General features: G+C 41.7%; 2 protein-coding genes across 6 annotated transcripts in view; one reads left to right on the forward strand and one right to left on the reverse strand.

Annotated features, from left to right (window-relative positions):
• The window catches only part of DUSP22 (dual specificity phosphatase 22), a 134,508-nt gene that overhangs the window by 83,936 nt on the left and 33,064 nt on the right, over nucleotides 1-17,508 (reverse strand). The gene's annotated exons all lie outside the window — the stretch shown is intronic.
• On the forward strand, nucleotides 185-10,811 carry NQO2 (N-ribosyldihydronicotinamide:quinone dehydrogenase 2). 5 transcript variants are annotated; one of them, XM_080582768.1, is made up of 8 exons: nucleotides 191-443; nucleotides 914-966; nucleotides 1,147-1,276; nucleotides 2,575-2,739; nucleotides 4,259-4,389; nucleotides 6,759-6,872; nucleotides 9,218-9,319; nucleotides 10,484-10,811. In XM_080582768.1, the coding sequence occupies exons 4-8, from the start codon at nucleotides 2,700-2,702 to the stop codon at nucleotides 10,655-10,657; spliced, it is 561 nt and encodes a 186-aa protein (XP_080438894.1). In that variant the 5' UTR covers nucleotides 191-443; nucleotides 914-966; nucleotides 1,147-1,276; nucleotides 2,575-2,699; the 3' UTR covers nucleotides 10,658-10,811. The 5 variants fall into 5 exon arrangements, with proteins under 5 accessions (XP_080438893.1, XP_080438891.1, XP_080438894.1 ...); XM_080582767.1 differs by lacking the exon at nucleotides 1,147-1,276 and having other exon boundaries at nucleotides 185-443; nucleotides 10,545-10,811; XM_080582765.1 differs by lacking the exon at nucleotides 1,147-1,276 and having other exon boundaries at nucleotides 190-443.

Raw genomic sequence — 17,508 nt, forward strand, 5'->3', positions numbered from 1 at the left:
TGTTTCTTGAGTCCCTGTCTGGTTCTTTACCACGCTGCTTCCCACATAAGCAGGAGAGCGTCACCAAGCAGAATTTGGGCTCTAGTTTTATATTCAGCATACTGACTGTTGCTGAGCAATTGCTGTAGCCCCAGTTTCCGCCAGGGTCACTTCCCATTTCTGGACACCGCTGTCCCCAGTGCCAGCAGCACTGTGCGCGTTGCCTTCTCCCGGAGAAGCCGGGGAGACGGCTGAGGGCTTTGTGTCTCCCCTAACGCAGCACCACGGAGCACAGCCGGTGGAAAACACCAGCAGGGCAAGGTTTGCACGGAGGTTTTTCAGCACACCCGCTGCGAGAGGACGCGGGTGGTAGCCCTGCCACTTACTGCTCGGTGCCGGGGGCCCGATCAGCTGCTGTCCGCCCCGGCTTCTCCAGTCCGAACCGAGCCCCAGCACCGCTGCGGGTAAAGGCCCAGGGGGAAGCAGGGGGGGCCGCGGCACTCCCCCGGATGGGTGGCACGGGAGACAGGGGGGCAAGTGGGCCTGACATTGGTTTTTAGAGGAAAAGAGGAAAAAACGAGCGCGCGCTCTGCCTTTCCTCTGGGGAAGCTTTGGAGAGTGACGCAGCACGTCCACGTTAACCGAGCGGGGAGCTGCGCTTTGCTAAGTGCAGCAACAACTGCTCCACCGGGCCCTCGGTGGCCTCTGCCAAGAGCTGAACATGAGGTGACGTGCTCGCTCAGCGGCGGTCAGCCAGCTCAGCAACATTTGCCAAAGGAGCACGCGTACGGCCTGCCCGCCCTCCCGCAGGCCTACAGCCCCTTCGGCACCACACAGCACGGCGCTCCCAGCCGGGTGGTACCGCGCCGGCGGCTGTCCGTGCACCTGCTCGCGGTGCTTCTCACATGGACAAATCTGTCATTTGAGTTTACAGGCCGTGCCGGATTCTCAGGACAGAAGCGACTGAGTGTTGCTGGAAAATGGCAGGTAAGAAAAAATACTAATAAGGATGCTATTCGCTTAGGTCCTGGGCACGCTGTTATATGGAATGCCTGTAGTGTTTACTTGTGATACTAAAGTTGTTTTGTTTCTTTTTTTTTTTTTCCAAATCACCACAATTTCTTCAGTAAAGCATGCATTTGAAATCTCTAATCTCTCCACTGTTAGAGTGCCCTCAACTCCACTGCAAGGGGAACAAACTAGCAGCTTGCAGAATTAATCCTATGGCATCTCTGAGCTCCTCATCTCCAGCCACTGAACCACTTATTTGCTGAGAGCTAGCAAGAACAGCAAAAAGGTAACTGCTCTTACAAGGAGTGAGCGAGCAGTGGTTTAAGTAGTTTATACACTTGTTAAATTTGTGGTAGCATCTAACCACAAATTGTAGTAGACTTCTAGGAAAGCTAGTATTTCATGCAGGATGCCAAGCACACTGTAGAAATCACTACCTCTTAAAATTTATGTTAAAAAAATAGGCTTTGTTTTTTCAAGCCTTCAGCACTGGTTCTCATATCTCTGACACCCCAAACCTACCTGCTGCCCTGGTGGTGATCTGGGGCATACAGCTTGTGTCCACTGAATTCAGGAGATACCTGTTACAGATTGGCAGATAGGAACCAAGAGCTGCATATTTTGCAGATCCAGACATTTTCAATAATCCCTGGAAATCCTCTTAAGTACATATGTACAAACATATTACCCCATAAGAATATTTTACCTTTCCCTTGTGTTCAGTGATGAATGAATTTTTTTAGAGAATTATTAAAATTGAACGGGCTACATACCATAAGAATTTGAACAAGTAAGCTCTAATACCCCTTATTGATCAGTTTAAGAAGCTGCATCCTAAAGTATCCATCTTGCCACTCAGTTGAGATTAAATCTGCTTTATTTTGTGATACAACAGACAGCTCATTGCCACATCTAAGAAAAAATCACGTCACTTGCTATTGAAGTCACTGTGAAGATGCTGAAGTGGGATAATGGCATCTTAAACATCTACCCTGAGGTTGGCACTTGCACAGCACTACAGCGTGGCAACAGAAGACGTAGGGAACCTGCAATGCAGTAGGAGAATGCCCTGAACTCTCAGAAATTGTTTCCGCAACAGTCTGAGGGAACGTAAATTGGCACTGCTTTGATCCCATCCTGTCCCTCACTCTTGCTCTGTAGCTTGTCTGACTCAGCTCAGGGAGCTAAACCAGCAGAAAGCTGTTTGTTGTTCTGTTTTTGTGTAGGGTGAGAGTTTTTGAAGGAATCAGCTGTACACAAATGCTGACTCAAGAGGATGGACCATGCCAGAGGAGAAGTGGGAAAGCCCTGAGTTGCACTGATGTAGGGCAGTGTGGCCTGCTATGGAAAGGCACCTGCTGCCCACTAAGCCCTGCCTAGGAAAACCCAGCATAGCACAATATTGGGTGGGGAGGCATTTACTGATTAGTTCCTCTGCTGGGCAGGAGTCAAATGCTGCCACTATCAGTTCCGTGCTGCTCGAAAATCACAGTACAGAAAAATGAAAAGCCTGGCCCTGGCTCCACAAACTCTTCTGTATCTGCCTGCCTCAAAGGTATTTTCTGCTTTTCTTTCTGCCTCCAGGGAGAAAAGTCCTGATAGTCTACGCACATCAAGAGCCGAAGTCTTTGAATGGATCTTTGAAGACGGTTGCTGTGGAAGAATTAAGCAAACAGGGCTGCACTGTCACAGTGTCTGATTTATACGCGATGCAGTTTGAGCCAAGAGCAACAAGAAATGACATTGTTGGTGAGTCTAGCCAAAATACTTTTTTTTGAGACAGACTTTAATCTTGTCTATCCTGCTGCATTAACAATCTAGAACCCATGCTGTTAGGTGCATTCTGAAAAATAGTTGCTATTATTTTGTGCAAATATACCCCAAATAACAAGACCTAGTTTTTTATTTTCTGTAAGCACTGACCAAGAAATGTCAGTGTAGGAACATAACTATCACCTGTTTTTAAACAAATCTGATGAAAAACGGCTCCTCAATTACAGAGAGGAAACGTGTGTAGTGCAGACCTGTAAAATAATGTTTTGCTTTTAGACCAAAATGAATGAGGAATGGTATTGTTTTCCTGGTACTTGCAATCTACTGAAGAGACATTCAAAGAAACATGTTCTCTTAATGAACAATATTACAAATGCCTTTAGCAAATTAGCTCCAGGCACTCAAGTACACAGGCTTTTGAGTCGTTTTGGCACCTTCCAGCTACCTTCATAGTGCATGATTACTAAAAATGACTAGATATTGCATCTGAGACTTAAGAACAGATAAGATCTTGTTAGGCTTATGTGGTATCTTCATGATTAAGAAAGTTCCACCATGCTTTTAATAGCATTTAGCCCCAGTACTTCTTCTGGTCAGGAAAAACAAATCTATAACATAATCTGAGATAGCTGACACTCTAGAACAAGAATCAAAAAGAAATAGCATAGGTCTAATACAAGCACTGACCAAAAAAAAAAAAAAAAAAAGAAAAAGGAACTTATTCACATTGAAATGTAAGCATTTCTAAAAGTCCACTCCTGAATACGAACCTTGATTCACAGTAAGATTACTGAGAGGCAAAAATGCATTAGCACTTGCCAGAATCAACCTCTGATGTTCGTTTCACATACCATTCTATGATGTACCTAGTTTAGTTCAAGAGGTTACTACTTCCACCTTCCACTGCTTGTCACCTGTCCTTCTGCTAGAGGCTGACCATCTGCTAGTTGAATCAGCAGGAATGAATGTGCATGTCTGGTTCAGACACACTTGACTCAGCTCACCCAACTGTAGCAGAGTCAGCAGAGCCAGCCTTTACTGGTTCCCCAGCCCCTGCTGTGTTTCTAGAGAGGCTGAAAAGCAGCTACAATAGTGCTTGTGACTGTCGAGGGGTTTCAGTAATCCCTAATGCAGAGGCAGAGCAATTAGCAGAATTCTCTTAAATCCTCGTAAATCACCTACCTGCATCACCAGAGTCTAGAGCCAAGCTTAGGTCCCCTTTTTGAACTTCATATTCTGTCTCCTACAGAAAGGTAAAAGTTTTCGTACTTTGAGATAATCTATTCCTCTCCAGTTTACAGTCAAGTCATCATCTGTCAGCTGTGATGATACGGAATAGCATTAAAAAAAAGAAAGAAAAAAAAAAAAAGAAAGTGGGACAAAACCAGAAAGCAGTAACTCTATTTAGAACTGTAGATCGCAACCTGTACTTAATTCTTACTTGGCTACAGGGCTAGGAATGGAGAAAGCAATGACCATGCCCTTCTATCCACAGATTGCTTGCACAACTCAGATGAGTTCAATTACGGAGTGGAGACCTGGGAAGCTTACAAGAGAGGAGGTTTGTCCGATGATTTGATTGAAGAGCAGAAGAAGGTGCAGGAAGCAGACTTGCTGATTTTTCAGGTCATCATTTTAAATTGTATTAAAAGACTTCATTTGTAACGTACAGGGTTAAACCACAAGCAGCAGTAAGTGAAAAGATTACAGATTTCATTAGGAACATTGAATCTAGCCAGAGTAAAAACAGGCGGTAGCTCAGCCGTCAACATAGAATAGTTTTTACCCAACATAGCAATTTCAATGTGTCAGGCTTTTCTGATATGATGTATGTTTTAGGAAAAAAATATCAAAAATACTAGATCATGTGTGAGCATTATTTGTTTTGGCACAATATGAATTTTTCACACAAATAATGGCTCCACAGTGACATTTTTGTTGACTAGGAAGACATCCGAAATCAGATCTTTAAAATACCCAAGTAAAATTCATACCTGCACTTCACTGAAAAATTAACATTCAAAAACTACACGATCAGACTACTTTTGTGAAGACTGCTCCTCATGCCACCTGCACTCTAAAACAATTGCATGGAGCAACTCAGACCGGAAAGGATCGAGTGCGAAATAATACTATAATTCTACATATAAGAACCATGCCATATTATCAGGCAGCCTGATGGTATCCTCTTATCTGGGAGCACAAGAAAAGCAAGCATACATCTATACACAGAAATGTGTGTAGGACCTTGAGGTGACCCTGCCAAGTTTTAGACTTGGGATATGGTAACAGACACCAGACCATCAGCTGTAGGGACAAAGACTTTATCTCTAAGTAATGCTAGAGTAACAAGCACAGATCAGTAGTACAATTACCTGAGTAGCTATATGACAGCAAATCCAGTAACTCACCAGTACTGGGCCAAATTCAGTATCTGGATGCACAAAGAGGTATATGACCATGGCTATCAGGCAGGCCAGCAGGAAGCAGGGCATGGCTTCTTTTCTGGGCGAGCAGTTGGGAGCAGCCAGCAGGCCTGGGGAATTCTGACTTTCCCAACCGTGCTGCCCTCGTCCATTGCTGAGTTGCAGAAGCACTATCTGGACTTGATAAATGATCATTACACCTCACCACTGCTCTACTCTGTGCCGGTTATGTCTTTGGTGTGCACGGGGCACAGGGATATCACAGAAAGCAATACTAGCCCCACAATGTAGAAACAATGTTCCCTGTGTGAGACAGATGCTTGGGTGCAGAGTAGCTCCTAAATGAAATAGTGGGATCAGCAGCGTAGAGGGTGAAACATGTCACTGCTTGTGCAAACGCAGTCAATAGCAAGGATAAAGTACACAATGTACTGTCCTCTAGAGTGCTGATGGCTGGGAGGCCCTGTGTAATAAAAACAAAAAATAACCTTACCATATTCACAGTCAGACCATTGGCCTTAGGCACAGCCTATATAGATTCCACTGTCCCATTCTAGATGAAATCTAGGATGCGATTATATCTCAAGCAAGCATTTCAATATACACCGTCATAATTTTCACAATATTGCTTCTGAGATTACTAAAACATCCCTGGAAGGAAGGGGTAGCTTTCTACTTTCTGTCCTTAAAATACTATGAGGAGTTGAGTGTGTTCTGGTGCAGAAAAAAAAATATAAATAAAAATAAAAATTGGAAAGAAAAGAAAAGAAAGAAAAAAAACTCTTAAAGATACCACAAAGTAATTTAAAATTTACTATAGCCTAAGCTCACCACTTCCAAAGATCATGGTGGTTGACCATTTCCACATTGTTTCCATCTTGAATTAAGCCATATGCACATAAGCTTCTAATAAAATTTCTTCTTTTATACTGCAAAGTGTACAAAGGTTTCAGAAGAGCAATACATCCTAGAACAGAAGTCCATTGAGCATTCAAGACAATGCAAACAAGACATGATAATTTTAGGCTGTAGACCCATGGGCTAACTGGAGGATCGAGGAACAGAGCCCTACCGTTAGAGAGGAGGCTTTCTTCTCAGTAGGGGTCGTCATGTCAGATACTATGGCACTTGTCAGAGGACCGTCAGATCAGAACAGATCGCCAGATGTCAGTCCTGGTAACAGGGCTCTCTGTGGCCATTTTGGCAGCATTAACCATTAGCTTATACGTTCCTTTTGCATTTCAACAATCGGAGACACAATTCCGTACAGGCTTAAGTCTGAACTAAGAGACACCTTTCTGCTTTATCGTTTTCCAGCTTTCACCTGTGTGGAAGCCCTCACGTTCACCATGGTGTTGATGCACTGTAGCTGCTTAGCTAGGTACCTGAGACTACCACAAACAGAAAGCACTTCAGATATCTTTGCTGAGCATAGTTACTGCCTCTCCTTCCTGTAAGAAGGCGTGTACAAGATCTGAACAGATTAAGAGAATAGGGCACTGCCTATAGACCAGGCCTTAGGATGCCCTAGATTCTCCGTGTTAACGAGGTAATTTCCTTTTTGTTTAGTTTCCTTTGTACTGGTTCAGCATGCCAGCAATCATGAAGGGCTGGATGGACAGAGTCTTGGTCCAAGGATTTGCTCACGAATTCCCAAACTGTTATGATTCCGGTTTGCTGAAGGTATGTTTCTGAAAGTGTTTTATTAAGACCAAGATTTTTGCAGTGCGCTTCAGTAGTGGTCTTTCTTTTCCATTATGTTTGTATAAAGCTTTCACTTTCAGCTCTGCTGAAAGCAGACCATAGCTTTTTCTGTGAAGGAATTACTTATTTTCTTGAAACCTCTGGCTTATTCCAGCCTTCAGTATTAGACTTGCATTAATTCAGGTCTTGGAAGTTGAACTTCTTATCAATCCAAATGTATCCTGAGCAGCACACAACAATTGCTCTAATGGTAGCACAAGGAGGTACAAAAACTTCTTTCTAGTCTATTACAAGGACCGATTCCCTCACCTTTCTCCAAAACACTTTCCAGATATGAGTTCTCTGCAAAATGTTGCAAAAGGGAGACATTAATAAAATGAATCACTTTATAGTTGAGGGGGAAGAAGGCAAGTGTCATGCATCCTGAAGCAGTTGTGCTTGATTATTACATAAGGCTAAATACACTAGTTCAGACTAGTGGGGCTGTAGCAGGTCAACGTGTTTCCAAACAGACAGCTAGCGCCTAGCCCTCTATACACTACGGTATTGCAGAGTAGATGGATGATTAACATCATCCATCAACATCATGCATCAACAGAAACTTCATCTTCAAAATAAAAATACTTCAGTAAAGCTTGTGGGGGAAGTTTGACTTAAGTATTGGTGACAGACTTATTTTCAATCAGTTCTTGCTTATTCTACACAAACTAAGAAAAGCCATGGGTTTAGGTCAACCTTAGCACTCTTCTTATTGTTCTGTAATGATAATTCTATAGGTAAAATATTCTGATATGTGTAAATATGAGAGTACAGTAACAAAATGTGAGGTAGAAACTTTGTATCCATGGCAAGTCTAGGAAGAAGAAAAGCGTTTTTAATATAAAATGCTACATGGTTGGGTTTTGAGATAAAGGTTCAAGCTGTTGTGTTTGTGGTTAGGATATGGAGAACACATAGAGATAAGGAACATGGTTTAGGTGTCATAAAGTAACTGGAAAATGATCCTAATTTGATGAAGTGACCATTTTGGCAGCTGTCAATAATAAAGCTTTGATAATGTGTTGAGAGTGCCCCCGACTTGTTAAAACTGGCTGAAAGGTAGTACTATAATGAGGATGCAGTGGTTCCCAAAGATTTAAGCAACCTCTTAGAGATTTTTATTTGGCCTGCAAAATGGGCTTCATAATTTGGTAGGTGTATCATGGTATACTGGAAGAGCACGCATTTTGAAAACAGTTTAAATCAATTCATTTTCTAAAACTGTAATCTGCCATTCTTCTCACCACCATAGAATTGCATGAATCTGTAACAAGCAGCATACTAGAATAGATGACAAAGATTCATGTTCTGGGATTAGATGCCAAAGGTTGTAATTAAACTATAAAACTTAATCAGAAACCTGCAATACTCAGTGTAGGAAATTCTGGGCCTCTGTCCCAGCTGTCTCCTTCCAGCCTTTTCTTCTCTGTGGCTTATAAATTAGGCAAGATCAGTATCTCTGGAAGACAATTCACAACTTTTTGATTCTCCATGACACTGGGAATACCTCTAGAGAACTTCTACCCGCTGTCTGATGGATCTTACTTGGTAACAACCACTACATCCAGAAATAACCAATATTAGCTTCATATTTGTATTCTCTCTAATCTATGTAATTTCTGATCTTGCAACCATTTCACTTGGTTTAAATTTCAGAAATAGCTGCCTCATTTAGATTAATAAGAGCAATCCCCAACCACATAGCTGCTTACTGATTAGAAGCAAGGCAGTTGTGATACTGCACTGTCATGCCACCCAAAATATTTTTTTTAATTTTAATTATGGGAGCTGAGACAGAGAGAAATGCTGAGCACCAGCCCATGGCCAACAATGGAGTTATAGAATCAGAAGAAACACGTGGTTTTAGGACACCTGAATGTTCTGAAAGTGAGGAGCAAGCCCAGATCTGAACAGGGATTGTAGCACACAATTTCTGCATTCGGGAAAGTGAGGAATAAAGATATCCACGGTCATGAAGTGCTTTCCAGCCAGAGTCTTCCAAACATTTCATAGGAGAGAACAAGGGTCAGCCCTGCTTCATACACGGGTGTCAGTACACATAATTCCTTTTCTTTTTAATCAGCCTCTGCCCAAAGCCCTGGCATGCAGTCTGTTGTTTAGGTGCATACCTCCAGTCTGTGACTCGGAGTCGCTGCTAAACTCAAGGGCTGGGGAAGGGGACACCTCCTGCAGAAACTGATGCTGTCCAGCTTCCCATGAATCTCTCTTGAACTATTCAAAAAGTCTTCTTAAGCATTTTTTGTTGTTGTTGTTTTTAATTCTAGAATAAATTAGCCCTGTTTTCTTTCACTACTGGAGGAAGCAAAGAGATGTATGCAAAAGGAGGTATTAATGGTGATATTCGCTATCTCCTGTGGCCCATGCAGGTAGAGCATATGAATATTTGGTTGTTACTTGTTTGCAGTAATTTTTATTATTTATTTTAGCAATTGTATTGATGTTTATTTGATATAAAATATATTCATAGTTAGCTCTATAATTAAAAATAATTAGTCAGTTACAAGCATCTGTAAGTTATCGCTGGGCCCTAAAACCCTGAAACTTCTTTAAGAGTCCACAGACTTTTAAATTTGTTATGTGCCTCTTCCTCCAAATTGGAATCTAGAGAAAGCTTATAATGTCTATCTTTTTAATTTCTCTAGTGTAATAGGATTTCCTTTAGCCCTGGCACACAGGGTTTCTTTTCCTCGTAGCTACCTGTTTCATGTAGGATGCGGGACAGGAGGGCACTCGCACATTACCCTGGCATTAATGATCAGCATACAACAGTTAGCATGTCTTTTCTTATTGCTACCCTTTTGTTAGAGGTGGTAGTAGTGCTTTCAGGAATTTAAGTGGTAAGGCAAATTGTGACAAGTAGTGTTTGATATAATACAATGGATGTGCTTTAATTTTACTGGAAATTCCCTGGTCCCCTAGCCATTTTGATTACTAGCTGTGTGCCCTTGCAAGGCTACCTAGCTGCACAGCTGGCAAGTCACCGTCACAAAGAACGCTATATGCAGCCGCAAATTCAGAAACACAGGGAGGGAAAAAGGCAAGTTGAGCTGATTTCAAAGGCAAAAATACTCATTTAGAATTGTGCGGCTATGCTAGAGGCAAAAGGTTAAAAAATACTTAAAAGTAGATGAGAGATGTACTGCAACCCTGAACAATCCATGGAGATTCAAGCAACGTAATGAACTTCAGGCTGTCTCTGATCTCTGCAAATTTAATAGAATATGGCAGCTGAAGAGAACAGTTCTATGGGTTTAATAGCACTTAAAGATAAATTTCACAGAGCAGAATAAATTAAGTTAACCTTATCCTTCAGTGTGTTGTATGTCATTCTGCATAATGCCTAGCTTTCAACACAAACTGCCAAGGCAAACAATGAACTTGTGCAATTTATTTCCCTTCTCCTGATAAACGCACAGAATTAGAAAACCTGCCGTATCAGGTCAGAGGAAGTTTCAGAACTGAATACTGCACATGCTCAAATTGAAAGTGAAAAGCTAACTGAGGCATTTCTCTGTTTGCTTTGGATCTAGCATGGCATTATGCACTTTTGTGGTGTCAAAGTCCTTGAGCCTCACATCTGCTTTGCTCCAGAATATGTCTCTGAGGAGAAAAGGAAGGAGATGCTGCTTGCTTGGGCCCAGCGTCTGAAGACTCTTTGGAAAGAAGAACCCATAAACTGCTCTCCTGAGTGGTATTTCAAGTAATGTTCAGACACACGACTACAGAAAAGAATGTTTCCATTCTTTTTGGTGCTTTACCTCAACATCTGAATGCTGACCTCGTAATTCATATGCATTGTAGGTATCTTGAGTACTACGGCTAGCAGCTTAGCTGACAATAAAGAATTTATCTTTATTACCTGAGGGATTCTCTTCAATGATGAGTGCACAACTCTTTGTGAAGAATTATCCTTGCTCATAAAAACAGTGACATCCTGCCTGCAAGCAGTTGGTAACACAAGCGGTACTTAATTGCAGATTATACCATTGTTGCTAATGAAACAGTAAAGCACATAGCCAAGTTTAACACTCTTTGTACCAACAGCCACCTCTTTTTTTTTTCTTTTTTTTTTTTAATAATTGGCCAGGGAATGTACTGCCTACGCTCAACCTCATTATGGACAAACCTGTTCTTTTAAATGAGAGATCTACACTTGTGCCTTTGAGGCATGAAGTCAGATTGTGAATAATGCAAAAGGATGTATAGTTGCACAGTGACTTAGGCAACTGGAAAGCCTTCTTGGCAGCTTAGGCTTTTCCACGTACTTACAAATACATTAAAGCCAAGACATGCCAGAAAAGGAAAGGAGTAAATAAAAATATTCCACAGTAGTACAAACATGTATTGCCTTTCTTTACAGCACAGCTTCCACTTGTAAAGTAAGCAGTTTCCTAAAATCAAACGGAACTGATTATTTTTATTACTCTAAGTAGAAACAAAAGGGAATTATATCTATTCCCTGCCCTTGCACACCAGTCAGCATTGCTATTCAGGTCTGGCAAGCTTGGTGCATCCCCTACACCATCAGTGTAAGATGAACCTGTCAGTCAGAGAGCCAGAAAGCCTTCCCAAAAAAATGCAGAAGCACTGTCTATGTATGGGCCAAGACATACTCATAAAGAGGAAAAAAAAAAAAAATATTGCTTCTTGATATCTGGGAATCTTACCTTGAACTTCAGTGAAATAATTTTGGTGCTTGAGAGCAGTAAACTTGTGCATACGGCAGAGTGGGTTTCTTGCTTAGGTACGTAATTCCTTGCTTTGATAAACTTACCTAACAGCTGACTTTGCACTTTGATATTAAAGGAATGTAGCCTGAATAAGAAGCCGTCTGAATCACTGTGAAATGACACTCGGCCCTCTGCATACAGAGCATGCATATTGCAGTCTTGTTATGCCCCACCCTTAGGTTTCTTTAAGGACTGTGAGCAATAAACATGCCAAGCCCAAGCTGGGAAGGGACAGAGTTATCTAACACTCCAGACAGGGAATTGCTACAGCAGGGAAAGAGACATGTTCCTGTTTGTCAGTGTATGAGGTGAAGGGCTGCCGGACCGGGAAGCAGCGCTGCTCCATGCTGTTGCAAGTGTCTGCTTCAATGTGTATGACTCACAGCCCATACATTACCCAAGCAAGAATTTTGCCTTGGTTCAATAACTCTTGTATATGAAAGTGAAGCAGAATAAAATAGAAAATATTATCTGCACAAGTTGTAGGGAAAGCACATCCTTGCCTAAAGGACATAACGAAAACAACTTCAAGTTAGCTAAAGAGGGACTGAATGACAAATAAAACCCTGTCCAAAAGAAAATTCAGTCAAATGCATAGAAAACTAAGTCTGATCACATATAACTACTTGCTTTGGAGGGGAGCAGTTCCTTGGAAGACGAACAAAATGATCCATATTCCTCAGAGTATCTTCAGGTTTGTGGAACCGAATTTTATGATTTTCTGCATTTTATAATCACGAGATTTTCCTTGCCAGAAGACAGATGAGTATTTGGTATCAAAAACAATCTCAGCGTACCTGGAAATTCTTCCACACACTATCGCTAACCAGAAACATCTGATCCAGCCCTTTGGCTGACAACTGAGCTAGTGAAATCACATATATCCACAATATCTGAAAAGACTCTTAAAAAAGGAATTTTTTTTTGTTACTGTTTGGTTGTAAAGAATTTACAACACATATAAAAAAAATCCCATTTACAATTTACTGCCAAGCACAGAATCCCACCACAAAAACCTCCCAGTTCAAAACATCTGCTCAGTGAAGACACTAATTCCATAGAAAAGAACGCTTGGGGGAAAACTATGACTCACAGTGCCACACCGTCCATTTCCCTCTTGCTTTTCACAATGCCAGAGTGACCTGACTAGTTAACATGGCAGTAAAATCTTATTTTCTAAAAATGTGGAGAGACTAAAACGTTATTCATTGTCAGTGGAATACTTAGTGTTATTTCCTAAAGACAACTAGTGAAACTCTATCAGCATGTCCCAGCATATCCTGTATGTATTATTTCCTGCAGAGGAGTTCTCATCAGAGACTTGGGAGAAGGTGGAACTGAGATCTTACACATCACGCCAGGAGGTGTCTCCACCAAAGCAATCAAGACCATCAAATAATATCTTTTATTTTAACAGTAAAGCCTAATTTCAAATTCTGAAAACCTGCAGCTTCCTAACTCCTTCCTTAATTACATCCATGAAGGAAATAAAGCTTATGAGAAAATAGACACCAGCTTGAAACTTCTGAGGGACATGGTTTGGTGATGGGACTCCGTAGGTCACATTAGCAGTTTGACTTGATGATCCTGAAGGCCTTTTCCAACCCAGATGATTCTAGATGCAAAGAGCAAAGTTGTATAGGCGAGGAATCACCCTTGTCTTAACTGCATTCAGTTACCAGAATATTTGAGAAAGAAGGAAATGGATATGAAAGCAGAAGTTGCAACATCAAACAAGATGTTACTGTACTGGATCAACTGCAGTGCTTAGTGGGCTTAACAGTTGGATAAAGAATCTCAGATTAACGTATATGATGAAGATATACTTCTGGATACCACTTGGCACATGCGTGCCAGCCCCCTCACACACGTGGTAATATTAAAGTGCCTACATTGTACTGGCTATATATAATGTAGGCATACAAGGCTGGCCAAGCTAGGTCTGAACACGGATTCTCCAAACCTGAGTGTTTTCTCCACAGTGGTTAATAAGCCAGGAAGAGCGAGCACTTCCCCGATTGCTGTCCCAGCCTCCAACTATATTTAGTTTAGGGGATTTCCTGAGCTATGTATGTTTTCTCCACATTTACCAGCCCCAGCAGATCTCTTCTCTGTATTTTGTTCAGTCTTCTCCTGGATTTATGCCAATTTTAAGCAGTTAATGCTCTTCAGCAAAGTTCAGCAGGTCAGCTTTTTCCTTGTGTGGAGCTTTGGAGTTGGGGGGAGACTGAGGAGGGTGAAGTACCTGGTTGCCAGTAGCTACATTTGATTTTCCAGGTCACTTATTTTCAACAGCTCGGACCCCTGCAGAACCTCACTTGAAACCTCCCCCTATTCTGAGAACTGTCTACTGTTGTCCTCTTTGTGCTATCTTTCAAACATTTGTCCACGCTTCATCCTTCTCTCTTAACCTTACCTGCTTAGTTTCACTTAAAAATTCTGATACAAAACTTTGCCAAAAGCCTCTTGAAAATGCAAGTAGACTGTATCAGCTGGATCATCATTCTCCACATGCTTTAACTCCTCACAAAGTGAACTCTTCAGGAACACCATTCCAATTTAAAAACCATCATAGTAAGGGATATGCAATGGGGCGTGGAAATAAACCAAGAACAACTATTCAACTGTAACTCTCTGCAGTCATCTCAGTCCTCATTTGTGTAGTTTCTCTCATAGAGAAGCCGTTCCCTGGGCCATTTAATTCTTGTCAGTTTCTTCTCATTTCACGTCTACCTCTTCTGTATCTGTTCTGAGAAGAGGCAATTAGAACTGTGAGCTGTGTCTAGCACGTGGACACCTACCAGGCTAAGCCGTACTTCCTGAAGGTCTCTCTTTCCAGGTGCTTTGGAAGCCGGCCAGCTGTGCTCGATAGCTGGGGCTGAGCCAAGTGTCACTGTGCTGACGTGCTGGGGCACGTGCCTGTCAAACACGGTTCCTTTCAACACTCAAGGGAGGATTTTAACACTCAGAAAAGCAATAGAGAGCGATCTGTGGTTAATAAGGAAAGAGAAAGGAAGTGACAGTATTGGTTTCTTAGTAGTACTGGAAACATCGCAGCCATTTTGATCTAAACAATTACTGCTCTGCTAAACCACATTACACTAAAAGCCACACGTAGACCTGTCAAAGCGGCATTGATTTCATCAGAATAAGGCTAGACTTAGGTGAGCAACTTTAGCTGTTTCAGGTTAGGGAAAATAGTATAATGGCAACATGCTTTCCTGTTCCAGTCGGTCTGTTTTGTTGTTGCTGTTGCAGCTGAGCCTCCCCTCCCACATCCTTTCAGGCAACGGTCTGGTCTTTTTCCCTGATGATTTGTTCCAAAATTCATAATAGAGTTTCTTTATTTGACATTCTGAAACAGCAGGTGAAACATGTTTGCAACTTAGGAAAAAACACAAACAAAGAGATCCCCATCTGATCTATATGGTCGAGAAGCCTCATAGCCTAGAGAAAACCAAGATGCCCTAAGGTGCTTTTAAGACTGGTTTCAAAAACCTATCCTTTAAAGCCACACGTAGACAGCTCCCTCTTCGGTTTAAATACTTGATTCCTGGAACAATCTCACTAGAGGTTAGTTCTCTGCTCACAGAGGAAAATACTTCACCATACATAAATTGAAAAATGGTTGTGCTGAAGAAAGGAACAGACAGTAAAGAATATCAAGCATAATTCATACCTTTTTTTTTTCCCCCCTCTAAGCAGACTCCTACTATGCTAATAGATATTCTAAGCCCAAAGAGCTTACACACCACAAAAGGGATGCAAAAAACTAAAGTTTACGGTACTCTTAAGTTTTAGTGCCAGGTATTGTCTTACCATTTTAAGGAGACGAAAACATTTACAGTAGCAATACAAAAACAAATCTCCAAGATTTACGGTGCTTCCTTTTAAATTAGGTGCATTACTGCAAAGATCAGCTGAGAGCTATCCCAGCCTTAGTTCCAGAACTCAAGTCAAAATGTCTAAAAGAACCTTTGCCTACAAATATTTGGGCAAGAAGAATGCTCAGTCCAGAGCAGTACCCTCTCATTTCAGAAGTTTCATTTTGGGTCCTTTAATATAGTGGCGGTAGATGATCATTTTGCAAACAAGTCCTGGAAATATCTTTTCCTGTAATTGTGTTGTTACTTCCATCTTCATCTACTGCTGTTCGTGTATTTACAGAAACATTCTCCATAGAACAAAATACCAAGGAAATGCCTAATAATGGAGTCACAGTACTTGGTGCAGACTGACGTTAAAAAAAATAGTAATTATAAATACTAGTAAAGTGCTTATATCTTTGAGCAGTGCAATTTAGTGAAATAAATTTTCATGACCAGGTATTTCCATCCATCCTAAGACATGTTTAAACTCATCCAGATTTAGCAGGAGTTGTGTGTTGTTGTTTGAACCCATAGGAATTCTGATCTCTTTGAAAAACTCCGTAAGGAGAGAGAAAACCATCTTCTTCTCTGGGACTGTGCAGCCAAAGTACCTCATAGCTGTTTCTGAATTACCAATTGCTCTTGATGAGATGGGAAAGCATTTTGTTAATATCTGACATAGAGAAGAAAACAAGGACTAGCCAGCAACAGACTGTCACAGAGAACTGCCACACCTGCACATGCAACTTACACCAGAGGAATGCGCACAGCAAAGGTGTTCCAGTTCACTGGAACTGATTATGAAGTCATGAGGAAGGTAATTCCTCTTGTCTACACTCTACACTTACACCCTCATATTTCTGTTGATAGGCCACAGCTCAGCATCGAGGGAGGACCTCAGAAGATCTTCTGAACTTATCTGCAACAGAAAATTGTGGCTGCAGTCAGCCACAACCAACGGTGGTTCCCACGTCCCTTGGGGCACTGCACTCTGCAGTCGTGCTCCCCAGGGGCGCACAGACCTTCTCCCGCATGTCAACACTCTTGGTGGCACAGTGCTGCAGATTCTCCCTCCTCTGCCCTCTATGGCTTCAGGAAAGTATAACAGAAGTTTTGTTGAATTGGCATGTCAGAACTAGCTAAAAGTCACGGCTTCTCTCTGTAAAATCATCTGCATAACAGAACGTCTTGGCAGCTGTTGGACCGCAGTGGGATCAGTCAGACCAGATAATGCTTTAGCTTTAGATTAAAAGGTAGATTATGGAAAGATTACGGAAAGACAAATACCTGCTTACAGTTTTGTCCACTGATTTTGTCCCTCTGCAGTGTTTTGGGCAGGGTGCTGAGCCCAGAATTAGCGCCTCAGCATCAACTCCTCTCCAGAGCTGGGAACCTCCCAAGGGAGGGAACACGACAGAGCCTTTTGCCATAGACAGACCCAGCACCATTGTGTTCGTGTCCACCACGCTGCCAGTCCTACAGAGCTCCCAATTCACAGTTTGAGAGGGAAAAAAAACTCAAAACAGCTACCTGGCAGCTAACCGCAGTAGGACTTCACGGGTGGAAAGGAAAAAGCAGGAAAACAGAAGCCTCAATAGACAAAACTTACTATAAGTCACGTCTTCAAAATTAATACCAGGAAAATAACCCTGTGTTAAGTCACTTTTGCAATATGGCACAAGCATATTGTGATTTGATTTTATTTTTAAGATTAATAAGACAGATAACTATTCCAGGTAGCCTTGGTCTAGCACTGTATGGTTTTGGTATTTTCTATTTATCAGCCCCTACGAGAGGTGCAATGGAACCTGTGTGTTTCACATCTCTGGTTGGCAACAGCAATTTTCATCCTGCTGACAAGGAAAACGGCTACATGCAAAATGAAAAAAAAAAAAGCTATTGGAATCCTATGTATTTACTTTTTTTTATTTCTGTTGGTTGAGGATTTTATTACAA

This window comes from Anser brachyrhynchus (genome assembly GCF_964034855.1).
Source record: "Anser brachyrhynchus genome assembly, chromosome: 2".
In the NCBI taxonomy this organism is placed as follows: domain Eukaryota; kingdom Metazoa; phylum Chordata; class Aves; order Anseriformes; family Anatidae; genus Anser; species Anser brachyrhynchus.

What these genes read in the sequence shown, in the direction of transcription:
- NQO2 (XM_080582765.1), top strand. An exon ending in ATGATTCCGGTTTGCTGAAG is followed by an intron (nt 6,873 to 9,217) that starts GTATGTTTCTGA and finishes TTTTAATTCTAG; the next exon opens with AATAAATTAGCCCTGTTTTC. An exon ending in ATCTCCTGTGGCCCATGCAG is followed by an intron (nt 9,320 to 10,483) that starts GTAGAGCATATG and finishes CTTTGGATCTAG; the next exon opens with CATGGCATTATGCACTTTTG.